Below are 20775 nucleotides of genomic sequence, written 5' to 3' on the forward strand. Positions count from 1 at the left end.
ATTAAATTAGGGCCATGCCCATAAGATGCATTGAAAGAAGAATGTATTGCCAGATACCATTAAGTTGCAATTCTGACCCTACAGAACAGAAATTTTCATCCAAACTTTAGCATTATTAATCTTTCCAAGTCCTTCACATTAAAAAAAGCTGTATCTGTTTTTAAAACTGAAGCAGAGGTCATGACAACATAAAACTAATACTTTCCACTGAAAGTTAGAGGTACACAATAGCATAAAGATGGTTTCAACAGGTTGCCAGGATAACATTCTTCCTGACTTGTGGATTTCAAAGCAAAACCAAAAACCCTAGGAACAACAAAGCCTGTATCAATTTCATTACACAAAAAAGAGCAGAAGATGCAGACTTCTATGACTCCATTCAGAAATCCAAATGCTTAGCAACAAGTGAGCTAATTTAATTCAACACTGTAAAATAAAGGGGACGTGTCACCTGAAATACTAAATAATTCTCATCGCTTATGCTCACAAAAAGATATTTGCTTCAAGTAAACAGAGCTAGCAGAACGATCAGGAAATAAAGATTTCCTTACAGAACAAGGGGACCAAAATGAAGCTTGAGAGATTAATATAAATACACTTTAAAAAGCAATTAAGGAATAAACAGAATGGGTATTTAAGACTGTGGAACAGACTGTTCAAAACTGGTCTTGCAATGACGTGTACTGTGTCTGCAAATTACGAGTCTGCTACTAAGACAAGGAAAAAAGTTGTGTAATCACCTACTACTGACAGAAGCAGCACGGAAGGCAAGCATATCTACTTTAAGACAAGCCAGTAATTTTCCAGATAGTATTATGTTATAGCAGCAAATGCTCTTAACAGTCAATTACATTTGATCCAGTTGGTCTCCTCCAATTTTGTCTCACTCCTAGACAATCCTTATGAGCTCAAATGAGACGTGAAATTTGGGAAGTTGTTTGCAAAGGACAAGAAGCAAGGGATCTATATTTGTGACTCTTCCATGCCACAAATCCTGCCAGAAATACCTATGACAAACAGGAAGCAGCCTTTTGCAGTGGTACAGTGGCTTGAGTTATAGAAGTGGCTACAAGTGCTTTAGAGCTTAGGGGAAAATACTACTAATATACTGAGTTTCCAGCAATGAAAATGAAAATGAAAAGGACTATGAACTCCATATGACTGATTTTAACCAGCTGTCTCCTGATCCATCTCATACCTGACCATGGGAAGAATGCAGGTAAGAATTATCACCAAATTGTCGTTGTCTTCTCTTCATTAAACCATGGTTCAGAAAGAACTGACTGAAAGAGAGAAACCAGCTCCTGCCTCTGAAGTCAGGGGGGAAGAACAAGTGGTTTTTTCTTGCTCAGTTTGGAGAAAGAAGATACCCATTTCCTTGCTACTTGCAGGGCAGGAATATGGCCCATGGCTCTAAGATCAAGATGCAAAAATGAGCTACTTTTAGAAACATTTCAGTTGAATAAGCCTTTTTCTTCCAACTTCAGATGTTATCTGCCTTAGCTGTGCAAACCACACAGAACTGCAGACTGGGTCAGGCTGGAAGGGACCACAGTGGGTCATCTGGTCCCACCTCCCTGCTAGAGCAGGAACATCCCGGAGCACATGGCACAGGATTGCATCCAGCTGGTTCCTGGATAGCTCCAGAAAGACTTCACACCCTCTCTGGACATTCTGTTCCAGTGCTTGGTCACCTGCACACGAAAGAAGTTCTTCCTCATGTTCAGGTGGAACTTTCTGGACATCAGTTTCTGCCCATTGCCCCTTGTCCTATTGCCTGGCACCACCATTTACACACAAAATATCCGAGCTAACTATTGTATACAAGAATGACAGAATCACCAGCTTGGGAGAGACCTCTAAGATCAGAGTCCAACCCATGCCCTAACACCTCAACTAAACCATGGCACCAAGTGCCACATCCAATTGTTTTTTAAACACATCCAGGGATGGTGCTTCCACCACCTCCCCAGGCAGACAATTCCAGTACTTCACCACTCCTTCCATGAAAAACTTTTTCCTAATATCCAACCTGTATTTCCCTTGGTGCAGCTTAAGACTGTGTCCTCTCAAGGACAGAAGCTAAGCAGGGGAAGCCACTGCTACATTTCAAGTCATGTTTATGATAAGGAGATTCAAATACCTTTTGCAAATCTTAAAGGCTAGTGAAATCAGAATGTAGTAATAATCACAAAAAACCCAAACCAAACAAAACAACCCCCACCAAACAAAAAGGCAATCACAAAAAGAAACAACCAAACCCCAAAACCTCACAAGGAATTCACAAAGGCAGCAATTTTACATTTTCATAAGCATTTCATGGCAATATATAATTTTTCGTATTATTTTGCTACTATACCCTTTTCAAGAATAAAACAGGTTCAAGTTTTATGCACACACTCCCCTGCATTACATTTTTTTTAAAAAACCTTTCAAATTCAGATTACCACACCACAACCCCTAAGCCTGATTAGGCACTGGGTACAGCACCCCAAAGGGCAAGCTGCATAGAACCACAGAGAATGGTTTGGCCTGGAAGGGACCTTGAAGATCATCCAGTTCCAACCCCTGCCATGGGCAGGGACACCTTCCACTAGACCAGGTCACTCACACCCAGTGCTGAAACCACTCTGGCTACTGCTACGGTTACACAAAAGGAGTTACTCAGTCAAAAGAAAAGGAAAACAAGAACATTAATAACATGCAATGGAGAGTTTAATTGAAACATGCTCTCTGAAGAGAAAAGAAGCAGATAAAATCTGCCAAGTTGTGTAGCACCTGAGTTAGTGAAGGTCCTGGAAAAGGTGGCAGCTGCTCACTGGATGGAGTGCCAGCCGGAAGGTCAGAACCTATTGGTAGCACCTATGGATAATGAAGAGGAAACGCGCGTCCATCAGACATGGAACCACAGAAGGATCAGACACCAAGCTACAGTCAGTCATGTCATACAACAGAAGCCTCAACTTTTTTTTTGGTAGAGAATTCCTTCCTGGACAGTTAGCATAGAGTCTTTAGGGACTTTTGCAACCAAGTTAGGGGAAGTTGTTTGCTTCGTTTTTATTTTATAATCCAGATTATCTTTGAGCAGCCACAATTTCCAGTTTAAACAAGCTGCAGTATCCGGGAACAAAGTATCTTGGGGATAGTATTTTCAAGTCCGGAAGAAATGTTAAAATAATTCTTCCAAGAATCTTAAATTCTAAAATGGTACAAGAATGCACTTAGTCTCCTTCCAACAGATCTGTGTTAACTGTCCATTAGAAACTGCAAGCTGCATGCTTCCAGCAAATTGTTCCAAGCAACATGACTTGAGAACAGGAACTGTCAGTGCCAGAGGATGTCTCCACTTGTTGAGAAACAGATTTATAGAGCTCTCACACCAATCTTTTGATCCATCACTTCCTTTTGAACCTGAAGGGTATTGATGACCCACAGAAGGTGATTAGGCCATGCAACTGGGTAGGGGCAAGTCATCCAGGTTATGTGGAGGAGGTTAGAGAGACTCGAAAGGTTAGGAGGAGGCATCAAAGCCTCCTCACCAGGTCAGATAGCACATACCAGTTAGTCATTTCCATTGTTACGGAAGTGGGAAGTTGTAGGAATTAAGCAACCCATTACACAGTTTGCAATTCTTATTCTCAGCTGTCATCCTGAGGTTTGCCAGTGCCTCTGAAGTCTGAGCACACACGCAGCCTCATGAGCTACAGCGCTGGCCAGCTGGCTGCCCCTGCGCGGCAGCGAGCGCTGCTGGACAGGGGGAACTGCTCCACGGTCTGCTCCAGTCCTCAAGGAGCAGAACCACTTCTGGCTTGCAGTGTGTTACCACAGCTGGAACTGATGGGTCAAACTGCAGGAGCAGCTGCTAGTGAAGGTGCACTCCCAGAGTTATCTATGCTCCCAAAAACATCTCAGCAGGAACTAGGCCGAGTTGCATTAGCTCAACTTTTTTGTGCAGCAGGAACACACGTGAGGATGTTACCTGTTCTGAGGCATGATGAATTTTTAAGCTGTGGTAACTTCATCATTTAGTTTATAAATAAGAGGCAAAACATACTTTAAATGCATTTGTAAGAGAAGATGAAACACATTAAACTGTCTAGGTTAACAGTTTGGCCACAAATAAAATAAATACACAGATACAGAGTTTAGCAAACCCCAGAAAACTAAAACAATAAGCTCCTTAATGCTCAGCAACAACACCAAGTGAAATTAAAATTAAGCTTTGGAAAAAAACAAACTAATTTATAAATGAAAACTTCAGAGAGAAGGTAGGCTTTCTACAACCGACAATCAAAAAACCTATAACATTTATTACATTTAAACCCAAGCCTTTGTAATTACGGGTTTGCAATTAGCAGTTTTCTAACTGCTCCAAACTGTTCCTGAATGAATACCAGTTTCCATTTTTTTCTGTTATTTCTTTCCTAATTTTCAATTTCACTGAAATACTAATGGATGCCTTTGTGTCTAGATTTCCTTATCAGCTTTATTGGCACATATTCCCACTCCTCCATAGCAGAAATTTTCTACTGTCTTTGACTACAAAGAGTACATGGAAAGACTACTAATGAATGGAGATGCTGGGAGCGTTGGCTCAATGTGAATGGCCTGAAACTGGTTAACAGCAAGGCTGGCTAAAGACAACCAACACAAAGTGCCAATGAGTACAAAAAAGCATTACAGAAACAAAAAGAAGCGACTATTAAAGCTTTTGTTTCATTAAATACCTGAAAGTTTCTTCAATTTATTTCCATTTGAGAGCTACCTTTCCATTTAAGGAAAGGACTACCAAAATAGTTTAAAACACTGAAATGGGCTGTGTCCCCACACAGGCAGGCGTTTAAAAGAAAATTTCACTTATTGTTATATCTGGTTGGTGAGCAGGTAGCAACATCCACAACGTCTCTCAAGTTGTTACTTCTTTGTGAAAATGTTTTGCTTGTAGAGCATGAGTCAGTAAACAACAACAACAAAAAAAGGTTTGTTTTCAGGTATCTCTTAAACTTCTCAAAATCCTGCTCTCACAAATCTAACATTTGAAAGGAAAATGGTATCCAGGCATCAAATAAGTAGCAGAGAACTTCAAAAAAATAAATCCTTTCAGTCAGGTTCACCCTTGCCTGCAAGGAAAAGGCTCACGACAGGAAGCAAAACTATGCTATCCTGACTACTTTGTGAAATACACAACCAACCATCTCAGTCTAATGGTCATGTACAAGATAAAAAGCTATCTAAAGCAAGACATCCAAATTCTATTTGAAAAAAGCAGTATCAAGAAAAAAACCCAAACAAACAAAAAGCAAACCACAGTTGCTCCACTCTTTGTAGTTTGAGTAGGAAAAACTAACAGTGACATCAAACACATCTCTCCAAAACATAAAACAGAATTGGACTTTTTTTTCCCCATTAGGGACAAAAATAAAACACCTCTTGGGACACATAAGAACAACCAGAGGGTAAACCTTTCAATACTATATTAAATGAAGAAGCTTGTTCCTGAATACATATTTTGCTTTATAAAAAGGATGCTGCCCAAGAAGGCTGTTTCCTACAAGAGCTGAATACTCCCACAAACGCTGCGTTTCTTACCGGTACCCTGCTGAGAGGGGGCTTGGAAGGAGAGGTCCCCGGTTTCACTGCTGCTGTGGCGATGCCGCTCGAGGCCGAGATGTAGCTGACGGGGGTGATCACTTGCCCAGGAGTGGCAACTGGAGTCAGCACTGGCAAGCCAGTTGGTCCAAGAGGCAAACTGCTTGGAGGTATACAAGTGCTAATGGATGTCAGGGGTTTGGTTGGTGCAACAGCAGTGGTTGGGATTCCAGGAACAACGGTGGTTTCCATCACCAGCGAGGTCTCCAGAGACACTGACGGATGCACCGTTCCCACGTTACCATGCTCACTGAAGAGAGACCGCAGCTTTTCTTCCAGGGTCTTTATGTCATCAATACCAGGGGCTTTAGACTGAGCATCAGCATCAGCCTCCAGACAGTGAATGTGAGGCTGGTTGGGCAATGGAGCTGGTTGAGGCTGGCTGTGTATCAAAGTCTGCTGTACTGCAGGCAGGTTAGTGACTGGTTGTGGCAAGACACCAGGTAAGGGAACCTGGGGCAACATGGGTGTTGCACCTGAAATCTGGGGTAGGACAGGTGTTGATGTAATTCCTGATGGAACGAGTAAGGGGTGGATCACTGGCTGAGAGACCGAACCACATATGCTTGATGCTGCTGAGGATGATAAAGGTGCAGAGATTGGAAGAGATAAGCCAGCTGCATTGCAGGGATGTGATTTATCCAGAGAGTGCCCAGTCTCAGGTAGTGACTGTGGAGCGCTTACCACTGTTGTTTCTGCCAGACTGCACACAGAGCCACTGCTACTGAGCTGAGGAAGCTGCAAAGCCACGTTCTGGGCCAGAGACAGGGCAACAGATGTCTGTGGTGCTGCCATACTACTCACAATCTGAGGAGTAGACTGGGATGTCACAGCTGGTGCCACAGCACCGAGACCAGTGACACCAGGAACCTGGGTAGATGGCAGTGCCAAAGCCGATGGCGTGCTGATACTGGGGGCAATGTCTGCAGTCACTGGTTGGGCAGGCTGGGACATGGCAGATACGGAGAAAGAAGCAGGGGCGCTCACGCTGGAAGTGACACCGGTCGATTGCTGTCCAGGCTGTGAGGCTGAAGGTGGAGAAATAGAGCTTGGCACACTTGTGCTTGGTGCAACTCCAACAGCTGCATTTTCTGAAGGCAAAGTAACAGATCCTGGAAGAGAAACACCAGTGCTGGAGGGAACAGATACTGAAGAAGTAGCCACAGATGCAGGAGTTGCACCACTGCCCACCATGGTAGAAAGTGCAGGTGGAAATGGTGGTATGGTTTGATTGAACACTGGAGGAGCTGTGCTAGGTCCTTCTGTCATCTGAGCATGCCCCATCTCAGAGAAGGCTTGCTGCAAGCTCAGTGATGATGCCGAGTGGGAGAGATTCATTCCAGGACCATGTACTGGAGATGCTGCAACTGGAAGAAAACAAAATTATCAGTCCACCTGAGAAAGTTCATTATAGTATTATTGTCTATGGCTAAACTAAGACCACATTTACCTCTTAGAATAAAAAAAATCCCAACAAATCAAACAAGAAACCCACACCAAAACAACAAAACACAAAAATCCAGGCTTATATTATATTAAAATACAGAATTAAGGTTTCAGAGTCTTGCAGACAGCCCATCAGCTGTTTTTTCTCTAAGAATTCTGCAAAAGATGACCCAAATTATGGTCACCTCTTACCAGCATGAACAGCTCCTTACTTCCCTGAGTACTTTAGGAAGCCTTCAGTAACAGTTTAGTTACCTAATTTCACAGTTCTGATGAACATGTCTTCGGCATCAGCTCTTAAGAGTTCAGACAACTCACCCATATCTGAAGTTTCGTTTCCTCCAGAAACAGCAGATGTGAAAAAGCCCTGTTCTTTCAATCGGCTCTCAGGGACCGGGCTGACAATGAACCGTCTTCCCGCAGAATGAACAACCTGGGTAAAGGAGCTAGAAGGAACCCCTAAACAGAAAGAAGGTGGATGTTTAGTGACACATGGTTGTAACTAAATACATAACCTGCAATACGGAATGTGCACTCCACCATACAAAATAAAAACTTGGCTGCACCCATCCGCTGAAACAGAAAAAGGTAACTGTTGAAAAAAATCACAAGAGACTTACCTATTCTTTGTGGCATGGAAGATGTAGGATCTGGCTGTTTGAACTCTAATTTCTGTAAAGTAAGATAAAATTTAAACTTCTATTCTGAAACAGAAACCCACAAGACAGTTCTTAAAATGCTAGCTTACTGAAATGTGGGCATTTAAGGGAAGCAGTACCTGGGACCCAAGCACCATCACCAAACTAGAGGAATTCTGCCCAGATAAATGTCCACTACAGTGTTTTTAGAGACTCTCAGCTTAGCGACTGTCAATGTAACAATTTGATCTAAAAATTCTTTTGGAAATCCAACTGATTTCCTGAAACATTCGACAGACAAATGGATGTTCCAAACTAGCTCTGGGTGTAATTAAGGCAGAGATTCAGGAAATGTCACCCCTTTCAGCACCCAGCAAACAGATTCAAAACCTGTGTTTTCTAACCGAGCTATCCAGTCTCTTAGTACTTCACTGGGTGGAGGGCCTGAGACCAGGCTCTCAGTGTTTAGTTGCACAGGGTTGGGGTTTTACTGTCCTACCTCACAATAATCTCAAATCCAAGAAGCTTCAGCATTTAAGTCTGTTTAGTGGCCTGTTAGGAGATTCAGCAGCTTTGGAAGTCTTCAAACACATCAAAAAGTAAGAGGTCTGTTATTTAGCTTTCTAACTTAATTTTAGGCACTCACTCTGATATGAAGCTTTCCCTTTTTGCCTTTTAATTATTGATCTTTGACATCTCTCACGGCAGGAAGTTTCTATTTCTAGCTAGCTCTACTCACAAAACCATACCACCCAAAATGGAAGATGCAAACAGCTGAGGCAGTCTGTCCTTCACATACCTGCGACCCCGGGAAGAAGCCGTCATCTTTTGTCTGCATGCTCTCCAGCCCCTGATCCCCTTCTGGCTCCACGCTTGCATCCTCACTTAGCATTTCATCTGCTTTCTCAATAATCTCTCGTACCTGTTCTACAAATGAGTCTCGCTCTGTTGCTAAAATAAACTCGTTCTGCACCTGTAAAGAGAACAAAGCAACATTAATTTTACACAAACAATTTCAAAACAATATATTGAATAACTACAATTTACTCTTGGTGCTAATATTTGTCTTCCCTTTGCTGTTCTTCCGAACAAGATGAAGGTGGTGACACCTTAGAGAAAAACAATTGTTTCTCAAATTATCTCCAGCACAGAAGCGTGTGCCCTGGTTTAATCTTTGCTGTGGAACAACATTCAATCTCACTTCTTCATCAAAATGTCACCTCAATCTTTGCTTAGCAGAGAGAAATGTAATATTAGCAGCCGTATCTTACTGCAATTCCTCCTGCCTAATGAATGCAATGTGCATTAAGAGACATATTTAAAGAGAACTGTAATATAAAAGAAATTGAAAATTCTGTATCGCAAGATGTCTTCTGTGCTTCTCTTTCCATGCCATATACAACTTCTCCTCCATGCAGGTTGCACATCACTGATTTAAAGTCTGGCTGTGGTACATAAAAGCCAGTATGAATTATGTTCCAAATACAGGGAGAGGATGATTGCTCAGCCTGTCTGCTTCCAATACATTGTATTGCTTTATGAAAATACCTTCTCTTGCTTATGTTGGACAATATTAGTTTAAACAAATATACTCAGCAGTTAGGAAGATATTTTTGATTTGGTCTAACCCATGAGAGGATTCTGTCTCCTGAAATTATGTATGGCAAAACTCGCAAAAACAGTCTATGAAACAGAGCTGTCAGTCACAGATTCTCTGCTGGGAAAGAGAGACAAAGTACCTTAGAAGTAAAGCCTGAGATGCTCCTTTTACATTAAATTCCTGGGATGCTGGATCAAGAAAAGGAAAGTCAGGCGTGATGTGCTTGTATCAGCCTTTGCAATGCAGAATACTTTACTAGTTAAAGAAACCTTCAGTACTGTAAGTTTAGGAACGACAGACACCTATATGGGGTATGCCAAACAGTATCGTGATTAAAAGGAAACAAGGAAGTCTTGCAACCAAAAGTTTGCTCAATATTCAACAAGGAACCAACGAGCACAAGGTTCCAGCCTGAGATGTTTAAATTAGGTTGCACACTTTTAACTATGTGACTGTATTTTGGATGCAAAGTTCACTTATTTTGCTCCTACTCATCTTCAAATAATTGCATTTGTTGTTGCTTGGAGAGTGTTTGTGTGTTAGTTGTGGCTCATTTTTTATAAATCATACTCTCGTATTTCTCCATAGGATCACTTTAGGTATAAGGTGAAGAAAAACATCTGTGTACTCTCCATATTTCCTGGCACATGACTTCATGTTATTGACTTCTGTACTGTACTTAGCCAAGAACCAACTTCTTCCTCTTCCTCAGAAAGCCATTAGGGGCAGAGATAATTTCTCCCATATTACTGGTTTGGTTCCTTTTGACAAGTACAAATCCAGCACACACCAACTCAGATTCCGTCACCTCTCTAAGCAAAAGATAAATACTGTCCAGGTGCCCAAGAAGATGGCAAAAGATACTGTGTTTTGTCATCCCCCCTCACTCCAGTAACACTAAAACCATCTCAGGCTCATTTAGACTGTACCAGACTAAAAATGAGAGTTTAAATTAAAAAATAAAAAGGGGGGTTCTATTCTATGCTACTCAGTACTCTCATTTAAATGTATCTCTACAGGGTAAATTCCTTCCTATGCCTGGCCATCATACATCAAATGGAGAAGTTTTTTCTTTCGATGAAGTCAAAAGCAGCATCAGTCACTGTGTACTTTCAGAAACCAAAAAACAATTCCCCTTTCTGACTTTAAAGGCAGAATCTTCCCATTTTAATTGACAACAATGGTGAAACACTTGAAGATTAAGAAGATCTAGCAATGTCTGCTCTTAGAAAAGCAAAGAGAATTGTTTCAACCTGGCACTTCCAGAAGGTTGCTTGCAGTTTTAAAAATGTCAGATTGAAAAAAAACAAACAAACAAACAAAAAAAAAAAAACACAACAACAAAAAACCGGAAGCAGTTTTACCTGATAAGAACCCCAATTCTAAGTTAAAAACTGGCACAAATTTCCATGTGACCTGTGCATGCAACATTAATTAATTATCAGACTGCTAAATCATTCTGTGCCAAATTTCTAGTTGTGGTTGTATACCAATAAGGTGAACACACACCATGCTACATGGCAGAGCAATTCTGAAACATAAACAAAAAAATACAACTGTCTGGCTTCTTCATCTCTAAAATATCTTACCATGATTGAAGCTATTTCCTCAGGGTTATCACCATCCAAATCAAATTTGAAAGTAACCATTTTCCGATTGTGTGTCTCTAGCTGGCATTCCACTACCCGATCACCTTTGTTTGAAACCTAAAGCAAAGAAAATAATACTTCAAACCAAAAGCACAAGAATCTAAGACTTTTGCTTTAAAGTTCACTGAGACAAACCAACAGTACTGGTGTAATACAAACATGTTCTATCTTTCCAGTCTAATAAATGATGCCACGTAGAGCATGAATTTTGTCTGAGTGATGCCTTAGGTTTTAACTCATATGTTTCTCAAATCTGGTACTGCCTGGTGTGTAACTCTGAAGTTTCATGCAGCCTGTCAGCTGCTGCTCTCTCATGCTGGTTAGACATAACAAACCTCTCCAGGTTTGCTCTTCAAGGGGACCTTAGTTGTCCCAGACCACAAAACGTGTAAAATAAAAGCCTCTGAAGAGGAGGGGCAAACTTGGGGTAATTACATCATTAACTGAAGCTATAATTGGAGAATTAACCCTGATATGCAAATGGACCAAACTTATAAAAGTGTGAAGAACCAGTGAGCCAGCGTCCATCTTGGGTGGAGCCCCTTGTAGGCTTTACACTCCCAGGGTGTACCTTTGAAGGCCCTTCAAATAAATACCTACTTCTGTTCTCTTAATCTTGTCTAGACTCTGTTTTTAGGTAGCCACTTCAAGGCATCATGAGGATACACCAAATATTCTGGAATATTCTGTGGAACCACTGGTAGCTAAGCAAGCCAATTTTACCTTATCTAATGCTCCAAAAAGCTCTTAACACACGATATTTGGGCTGCTTGTAGAGGCTCAAAAGTGCATCATGACTACTGAACTGTGCCTTAAATAAAACATACTCACATTGAGAATTCTCAGTTTCGGCCTAGAAGTCTTCTCATGGCGAGAGCGGCTGCGGACAGACCTGCGCATGTGACGTTTCGTCGTCCTCCCTTCGTGCCTCCCACTGGAAGCCGGGACATTCTCGTTGCCATCACTCAATCCTGAAGCAACATCAGAATGTGCACTAAAAACAAAAGGCAACTTCCTGTTAGTATCCACGCATTCCAGAACTGCAACGATGCTCTTTAACCTATCACATGATACTCTGTTCTGGGAAGTGGTAGATGTGTGTTAATCACGGAGTAGAGGAAAACAGTCCTGTTGCCACTTTGGGTTGCTTAAATAGAAATTCTAACAGTAATTATTTTGCTACACCCTCTTGCAAGCTGAGTTGTATAAACCTATCTTATGTTTTCAAGCTATTTGGAGTTTGAATACTATTTAAGTATTCAAAAGGACAAAAAAAGCATCACTTATGATCCATTTGAATGACAAAGGAAAAAGGACTAGAAGTTAATCACTATATACAATCTTATTTATTCCCTCCATACTTTACCATAAATTACAACCTGCTCCACCCTTCATGACCCTATTTTTCCTCTAGGAACTCTAGTTACTCACATGCTCAAGAACATTCTCAGTGAAAAAAAAATATACCCCTGGTGAAAAAATATATCTAAAAGATTATCCATGGAAGTATAATCTAACAGACGACATTAAAATTCAGTTTGGTGAAAAGAAGCAATGCTCACCTATCCATAGAAGAAGCCAAAGGGGTAGACTGAGCAGGCTGTGTTGCTGGAAGAGTCTCTGAAGAAGCAGTCTGTGAGACTCCCTGAGTACCCTATGGATAGAAACCTACAATCAAGAACTCCCCCAAAGATTACAGCTCCTCTTCAAGCAACCCAGTAGTCTTCAGTGTTTTCTCCCAAACCAGTTGTAAAGTTGAAAGCTCTGCCTTTTTAGAAGTTTAAACAGCTGGCATCTAGACAGCTTTAGTCTACAAAATATTCTAGAGCAAACTGCAGTGAAGCAAAATATCATCTGAGGAGGGGTGAGGAGAGGAAACCAGCCATCCTTTCTACTGCCACATGTCACTACAGTTTGCCATGCAGTTACAGTCTTACTAACAGAATGTGCAAAAGGCAAGCCAATGCAGAACACAGAGACAATTCAAATTGTCCCTGCAAGAACCACGCTGCAGGGAATAGGCGTAATGACAGATTCTCAACGGCTACCAACTGCAGCTTGTCTTTGATATGGCAAAAATGTTCTACAGTACAAGCAAGAAGTGAAGTGTTTACTGCTTTTTGCCTGCAGGATGCACACTCACTTCCCAACAGAACAACCAGTGGCAACAAGGTCCCCACATTGGCATGACATTCTGCTGTAAGAAAAAGGTAATTTGAAATATTAACTTCCAACTGAAGACAAGCACAGAAGGGATTAGATCCCCACAGAGACACACTGTTGCATGAGTCAAACATCCAAAATCTATTGTTACATTATATTCCACATATTTACCTCCACGACTGCCTGCTGCGAGGAGGCAGATGAGGCCTGTTGTGCTAAACTCACAGGAGGCTGGGGCACCTGAACCTGTCCTCCCAGGCTGCCCATGGAAACTAAAACGTTCTGTTCCCCATACGGCTGCACAACAGGAGCAAGGTAGGCTGACTGGGCCATTGCATCTGTGGGCATGGGAGGGGACAGCACAGCAGAAGGAATGCTGGCAGAGGCCACAGCAGAGGAAGGTGCAACGCTCGAGTCCCCTGGGTATTGCGGTGTCAGCCGAGATGGGAAGCCCTGTAACAGAAATGAGGGAATCAAGTCAGTGAATGTCAGAGCTAATTAGGAAACAAGACAGTAATAAAAAAACCTATCAGTTCCAGGGGCATATCCCAAACTTCAGCACTTGCTCAAGCACTCCCAAAATCTTCCCAAAGACGTGGAGCAAACTGCTCATACAGCCAGCATGCAAGTCACCATGCTTGAACAAACAAATTCCCACTCATAGTCCCAAGTCTTAGGCAAAACAATCTTCATCTCCCAACTCTCACAGCTGCCTATATAGCCTAAGATTTTAAAGCCTGAGATTAGAAATGAGCTTGAAGCATTTTCAGGCTGAACAACTACGACTCAGATGTTACACAACTGCTGCTGGTTCTTGAGATTAAATAGCAAGAACACTCTTGTGTTCTTCCTGTTCTGTTGTAATGAGCTGACCCAGAAACAAGGAACACTTCTATCATTATTCAGGTAGCCACTTTTACAGTGAGTGATCACACAAAGTCACTGAAGCAGTCTGTGCCCACCAGTCTAGCAGATCACAACCAGCATCAGGTACTTACGTCACATCCAAGATCCATGCTGCCTGACTGACCTCTACAAATTCCCTGTCCCACCCCTTCCCAGACCTGGGATGAAACACTGACATTGTTGAATATGCTGCCATTGATTTTCTTTCCAACACACATCTCCCATTTTTAAAGTTACAATTTCTTATTTTCTTTTTCCTCAAGCTGACAGATCTCTTGAGTATACAGCTGTCCTCTCACATGGTGGTTGAACAAAGCCCTGCACTATGATTCTGTCATTTTAGACAAATTCCAGTGCCAAATATGAAAAATTCAAAACACATGGTTGTCCAAGGACTTTTTTCTTCTCTTCTCCTTAAAACAGTTCTTTACCGTGCAACAGAATTTCTCTTAGTGGCTTAATGGCTCTCATATGAGAAGTGAGCTGGCCAGGGCCCAGGGCTCAGATCCGGTACCTTAGAGGAACGGGCAAAAACGTGGAGAAGAGGTCTGCTGGCTTGCAACAATACCTGGTAAAGAGCATCTCCAGCAGGAAGTGAAGCTTCAGCAGCTTGTCCAATGCTGACTGGCAATCCCACGGACTGGACAGCCGGCTGCAGGAGCTGCGGGAGAACCTGGCTGGGCAGCTGAGCCACCGGCTGCATCAGTGTGGGGAGCTGGCCAGGGACAGCCGTTGGTCCTACGGGAACAGCAGCTGCCGCGGCAGACGTGGCCAGCGTCAGCAGTGGCTGATTCATGCCAGCTGCCATCGAAAGGGGCAGCGACTGGAAACCTGGCTGAGCCACCGTCACATGAGGAGCTGCTACAGGCAACTGAGACACTGGGAACTGGGGAACCACGGAAGTTGGCAAGGCCTGTCCCATGGGTAGAAAATGAGAGCCAATGGGGACTGATGGGGCAACTGAAGGCTGAGGGAGAGAAGATGCTGCAACAGGTAATTGAGGCTCGCCTTGGATGATCGACACTGGTTGGGAAACAGGAAGCTGGGGAGGTAAAGAAAATAGAGATAGATTTTTTTTTTAAAGCAGGGTTGCGGAAAGCAGAGATTTACACATTAGTCAAAGAAAGCATTATTCAAGTTACAGCACTCTGTTAAAGTGGCTGGGGAGCACAGTTGGCAGAGTGGCTGGGAAGCTAGCTGGAGTTCCAAACAGTCCTCACTTTGCAACACTTCCCTTGAAGAACTCAACAGGCTCTTGAAACAGACACCCACAGAGGGTGAAAGAGCAACATTCGAATACCCTGAAGCACTGATTTGTGCATAAACAGAATCAAATTCCCCTCAACTCTGTCCCCAGACCCAAGCCTGCCTTCTTACAGCAAAGAAGTGCAAATCTTACAACAAATCTGTCAGCTTTGAGTATGGGGACTAAAGAAAAGGAGTATCAAAATCCACTGTGCCAGCATTCAGAGAATGGCAGGGAATATGTCAATTAAAGCCAGCAAACGATGCAACTGGAAAGGCAGTTTAGATGAACAAGCAACAAAACAATAATTTTAAAAACAAAATTGTGGCTCACACATTCAACAGAGATATGAGCCAAAATGAAGCAATATTCAATAACAGAAGCTTCCTGACCACGAAGTAAAGAAGAGCGAGTAAGAAGGATGACAGAATGAAGAAAGGAGTCCTATAGTTCACTGCCTAAATAAGTGAGTATGTTTTACACATGTAATGGTGCAGAAGATAGAGAGTGTATGGGAAACAGAGAAATGAGAAGTTCCTGAGAATCCGTTCACAATACACCATTCATCAATATGCCTCCTGATATTTTTGACACTTTAAAGATCTTTGTGCATGGAAGCGCTCTCCTTCCCTCAAATTACTCACGACTGCCACGTGTGAAAGGGTTTCAACGCATTTTCCAACAAAATTGGCAGTTGTAGTACACTAAGAATACTCTTGCTTGGATGAATGTTTTGGAACCATTAGAAAAGATGACAGAAGTGAAAGCAGCAGCATATTGAATTTACCAGCTGTAAAGAAGAAAAACAAAAACTTCTAGAAAGAATTTTGTTTACCTGTGTCCCAGCTGCTGCCTGAGGCATTGGCATGATCTGTGAAGTTTGAGTTTGAGAGACAGTTTGTGCAGGAGTGGTGCTGGCAGAAACTGAGGGCTGCTGCAGCTGGTATTGTCCAGGCTGTTGGGAAGAGGCTGGCTGCTGTGCACTCTGTAGCAGGAAAAAGAGGCAGAAGCTGTATTTCCCCCCCCAACAGAGATTTTTTTAAAGCATATCCTACTTATATTCTGCTTTTTACTCTCTCCTAAATGGTATCAGTGGTTCTTCAGAATATGCCAAGTCAGTCAAGCTTTAGGAATTACTTATTAGCATTACTAATACAATTCCATTATTGGCACCAAATCTTGCAACAGAATTCTTTCACCTATGAAACCAAGAATGAAGATTCTAAAAAGGAAGACAAGGCAGTTAAGAGAAGAGAATGTTGCAGATCACATTTCCAGTCAGAAGAAATCATGAGAATGAAGTCTGACTGTCTAGACGGTCTAATTTACAAATCCTGACATGTCTCCCCTTGAACAGGAACACCACTGCAAGCTCAGGTGGAAGCTGGGGAAGACAGGCATGGGAAAACAAGTATTAACATGATTTTTAAAATATATTTCAGAAAGTCAGTGTGTATGTATAGCAAGCTAGACTGGGTGAGAACCAGAGGATTCCTCTGCTGCAAAACTGTGGGTCAAATGGTGACAGAGGTAGTCAGTTGCTCTTCAAAGAGTCATCAACATTCTATGCTGGGAGTACTTCAGTCCTGAGCTGAGGAACTATGATCTTACCTGCTGAGTGTGCTGAGTAGGCTGGGATGGCACCGATGCATTGCTTGAGGCTGGCTGGCCTTGCACCTGTGTCTGAGGGGAAAAAAAAAAAAAGAGAATCAGCTGAGAAAAACCCAATGGTTTCTGCTGCAGGCAGTTAAAATCATTTCTGCCTGGAATGATCTGGTTGGAATAGGTTTCCAGCTTGTCCTTTTGGACAAGCAGTCCTTCTGGCCAAATTCCATTACAACAACCAGAACAAAGCAGAGCGATCTGGAGGAGATCTGAACTTCATTTTAAGTCTTCCAAAATAACCAATACAGAAAGCCTCTGCAACCCACATGCCCCTCAACATGAGACAAATCAGCCTACCAGCTTCTTCTTCCACTGGTGATGCTTTAAGAGCAGGATGCCTTGGTATGGCAACTGGAAATAGATGCATTAAGTTTTACCTTTACACGTGTTCTAGACACAGCCAGGTGGGGCAATAAAAGGAGGCTACATGGACATAAAACTATCCATAAGAAAAACAGGCACAAAGATACACAGAATTCTACTTCAAATACAAAGTACCCAGTACACGTAGATGTCATGAGTTTCCTTTGAGAGGCATGTCAAAACACAGGCTGATAATCATTTCCAGAGTCACTGCCATTCAAAGGCTACCCAGAATCGGATATGGAAAAATATGGGGGTTCACATTCTAGACAGAATTTTTGAGTAAGCAACGAAAAAAATGGATGAGTGGCGTACAAATGAATGTGGAAGATGCAGAGGAAAATGGAATGGACTTCCAGTATTATTTTTGTGGCTGACATTTTTTTATCAGATCCCAGGATCCGTATTACTGTTTTTGTGACAACTGCATTTCTTTATCAGCTCCTGGGAGAGAACCAGACAAAGACCTCCAGACGAGTTCCCTGAGCATGCACCACTTGGGTGAACTGCCTTTGTAAGAAGCATATCTGGTGCATATGTATCGTATCAGAAATACCTAAGTCCTTAATGCTGTGATCATTCAGCTTGCAGAAGTTCATTAGGAACAAGTCTGTTAAAATTACATACTTTTCTAATTACGGAAACTTTGGGGAAAGCAGACTGCCAATGAAGAGAACCATTTTTTTCTTTGCTGTTTTAGAATCTTGAGGCCCTTGCTGGCTAGGATCTAAACATGTGCTACATCCCACTGCTGTAACATCTGTTCACATTGACTCAGTTTGGGTTTCAAATTCTAATCTTCTAATGAATTACATAAAAGATCCCAGAACTTACATTCTGCCAAAAACATGACCTCTTTTTTTTGTTTTCCAGATGTATTCTATATCCATCAGAATTCCCCTCCTGAGTTTAACAAAGGTTTATGGAGAAAAAAATCTCCACATAGTTTTCGAAGTTCTGGAGTAGGAGATTCATTCTACAAATTCTACAGTACAGCAATTGCTATCTATTAGACTGGTGATTAAAGCTGTTCCAGCTCTACTAAAACACCTTCATTATCCCTTACAGAAAGCCTTAAATACTTAGTTCTTGATCTTAACACAGAAAGCAAAACGATTCTCCTTCACACAAATCCCAAAGTTGCTAATACTCCAGTAACTAAAATGTCAAAGCCCCTAATTCCAAGGACAAAAGAGGTAAGAGAGAAGCCTACTTAAAGTAAATCCTCTCTTTTCACAGGAAGTTATGAGACTTCAGACTACGAGTGCAGACGCAATGTATATAGACACACACCTCACAGTCACAGCGTACAGAAAGGTGACCATTGCAAACGCAAATACCACATATGCTGATAAAACACACATCTCCAAACTAAGCTTCAGGCCTCACGTTTTGCTATTTAAAAGGACACCACATAAGGCTTATAAGGTGGCAATACCAATTAGCAACAGCTGTTCGTGCCATTAATTAACTACTCATCCTGTTTAGCTTCTTCAAATACTTCTTCAACAAATACATTTCCAAATCCATGTACATGCACATAACACATGCTCCTTCCATTCCTCTCTTCCCACTTTCTTTCCCCAAGTCTAGAAAAAGCTCTTGCATTTTGGACAGTCACCAAAATAACCTTGTTGTCTAATGGAACATTATTTGTATGAAAGTTCAACTTCAAATAACACATTAAAATGGCTAAAGAGCAGCAACAGAAACACAAAGCAAGTTTTACTATCACCTGCTGATTCTAACTGTGGAGAAGATACATTTCATTAAAACCACTGTTTAAAAGCCAATTTGGTACTCCAGCTACCTCTCAACAAAAGAACAGCTAGTCCCAGGAGGAACACTGACCATTCTTTACTTTTAACACAAAAGCCCTACCAATATTTCAGCCAAATCTGAACACAGACCAAACGGTTGCTAATGCCTCATTATCTCATAGCAACCTGGTTAAGTTAAAGAGATCCTAGTATAGACTTGGTGGAAAGACACCCCCATGACTGCTAATTCTTAGAACCACATGGAGCAGGTCTAAAAGCAAGGTTTCCCTTTTAGTGCCAGGTATGATTTATAAAAAGCAGTGAAATTCTGGAAGGGTTTGCTCCTGTAACCTGAGGATAGGATGCAGGTGGTCCTGATGAAAGCGAGGTGGACAAGGCCTGCTGAGTTGAGGCTCCCTGCGGGAAGCAGATGAAGAGCTGCGACTCTTGCAACACCTTCTGAGGCAGCTGAACAATGGGCAATGAGAAGTCTGAACCAAAAGCAGAAGATGACCCCCCTGTAGGGGGAGGAGACTGGAAATCACCAGTGTCAGAGGAAGTCAGCTGTGAGGAATCACTGGAGTATTCTGGGCTTCCTTCTGGCCAGCTGCGCCTGGCAGAGCCCCCTCTGGGACCCGCTAACCCAGCACCAAGATAGTTACACTGCTCCTCTGTCACAGGCTGAAGCCGACCATGCGACCCTATGCCTTGGGTGGACTCCTCTTGGCTGGTCTCCATAGAGCCCCGGCGACTTCTGTAGACCCGCGGGGGTAAAGCTGCCCCTTCTGCTGCAGCAGAGCTCTGTGTGTGCACATGGAACTCAAAGACACAGCTCGCTCTGCCATCGCCGCTGTGAGAGAGCACAGCCGGGGCAGAGTGCGGAACAAATACCTGGTGGATCGTCATCTGAGCTGGGTCTGCACTCAGAGGAGCTGAAACACTGGATAATGGAGAAAGGGGACCCATCCCAGAATCCAGCCTCATGTTCTGAACGTGTCTTGCCAGGTATGTCTGCCCCGATTGAAAGTCGAACACAGAGCTTTGTGGAGGACCACCTTGCCCATGGTTTGACTCAGAGACCTGCTTCAAATGCTGTTCAGTCGCGTGAGCGTTATAAGCTACTCGATCATACTGCTCCGATACCTGTGATGGATAGTGCATGCCCACCAAATACACAGCTTCTGGATGCATTCTGTAGCGAGCATCCTCTGGAGGTGTTGGTCCAGATCTATAGTCACTGTGGACAGGAGCTTGCTCAAACACGGGATTAACTTGCACATGCAGAGGCTCTCCAGCGACTCTCTGAGCTGCTGTGCCTAGCATAACAAATGCCTCTGGAGTCCAATTGGTGGGACTACCACCAGGTGGAACTAAACTCTGGCCAGTCTTCAGCAATGGCTGGAAGTGGCAAGTTTGAGCTTCCAAAAATGAAGTGCTCTTGCGCCGCTGAGCAATTGCCACCTTCGGCGGGCAGACAGGTGGTGGTGAGAAAGACACCGGCCGTTCATGAACGGTTGGGAAAAATATCTGTGAATCTGGGAACGGTGGTGTTCCCCCACGAGGATGCTGAGGCTGTATTGACATGAACAAGACAGGTAATTCATACATTAAAAGTGAAAGCACATCAACATGCACAGTTCACTAGGCAGTTCTGTGAAGTAACTTTATAGAATTCATACTCAGTTCATGG

The 20775-nt window shown here is 42.6% G+C and overlaps 1 protein-coding gene across 12 annotated transcripts in view; it reads right to left on the minus strand.

The window, feature by feature from the left end:
- Positions 1-20775, minus strand: part of WNK1 (WNK lysine deficient protein kinase 1) — a 100706-nt gene that overhangs the window by 16276 nt on the left and 63655 nt on the right. For 6 of the 12 annotated variants that reach the window (XM_032106868.1, XM_032106867.1, XM_032106865.1 and 3 more), the window contains 14 exons: positions 20229-20657; positions 16909-16980; positions 16133-16282; positions 14620-15093; positions 13317-13598; positions 13126-13179; positions 12545-12636; positions 11814-11976; positions 10923-11039; positions 8533-8706; positions 7716-7767; positions 7414-7554; positions 5590-7016; positions 2779-2862 (listed from right to left, as the gene is read on the minus strand). In XM_032106868.1, coding sequence (XP_031962759.1) covers positions 2779-2862; positions 5590-7016; positions 7414-7554; positions 7716-7767; positions 8533-8706; positions 10923-11039; positions 11814-11976; positions 12545-12636; positions 13126-13179; positions 13317-13598; positions 14620-15093; positions 16133-16282; positions 16909-16980; positions 20229-20657 — 3711 coding nt within the window. Of the gene's footprint in view, positions 1-2778; positions 2863-5589; positions 7017-7413; positions 7555-7715; positions 7768-8532; positions 8707-10922; positions 11040-11813; positions 11977-12544; positions 12637-13125; positions 13180-13316; positions 13599-14619; positions 15094-16132; positions 16283-16908; positions 16981-19436; positions 20658-20775 lie in introns of all 12 variants that reach the window. The other 6 variants (XM_032106861.1, XM_032106869.1, XM_032106866.1 and 3 more) reach the window with 6 other exon arrangements.

The sequence above is a fragment of the Corvus moneduloides genome, chromosome 4 (genome assembly GCF_009650955.1).
Source record: "Corvus moneduloides isolate bCorMon1 chromosome 4, bCorMon1.pri, whole genome shotgun sequence".
Lineage (NCBI taxonomy): Eukaryota > Metazoa > Chordata > Aves > Passeriformes > Corvidae > Corvus > Corvus moneduloides.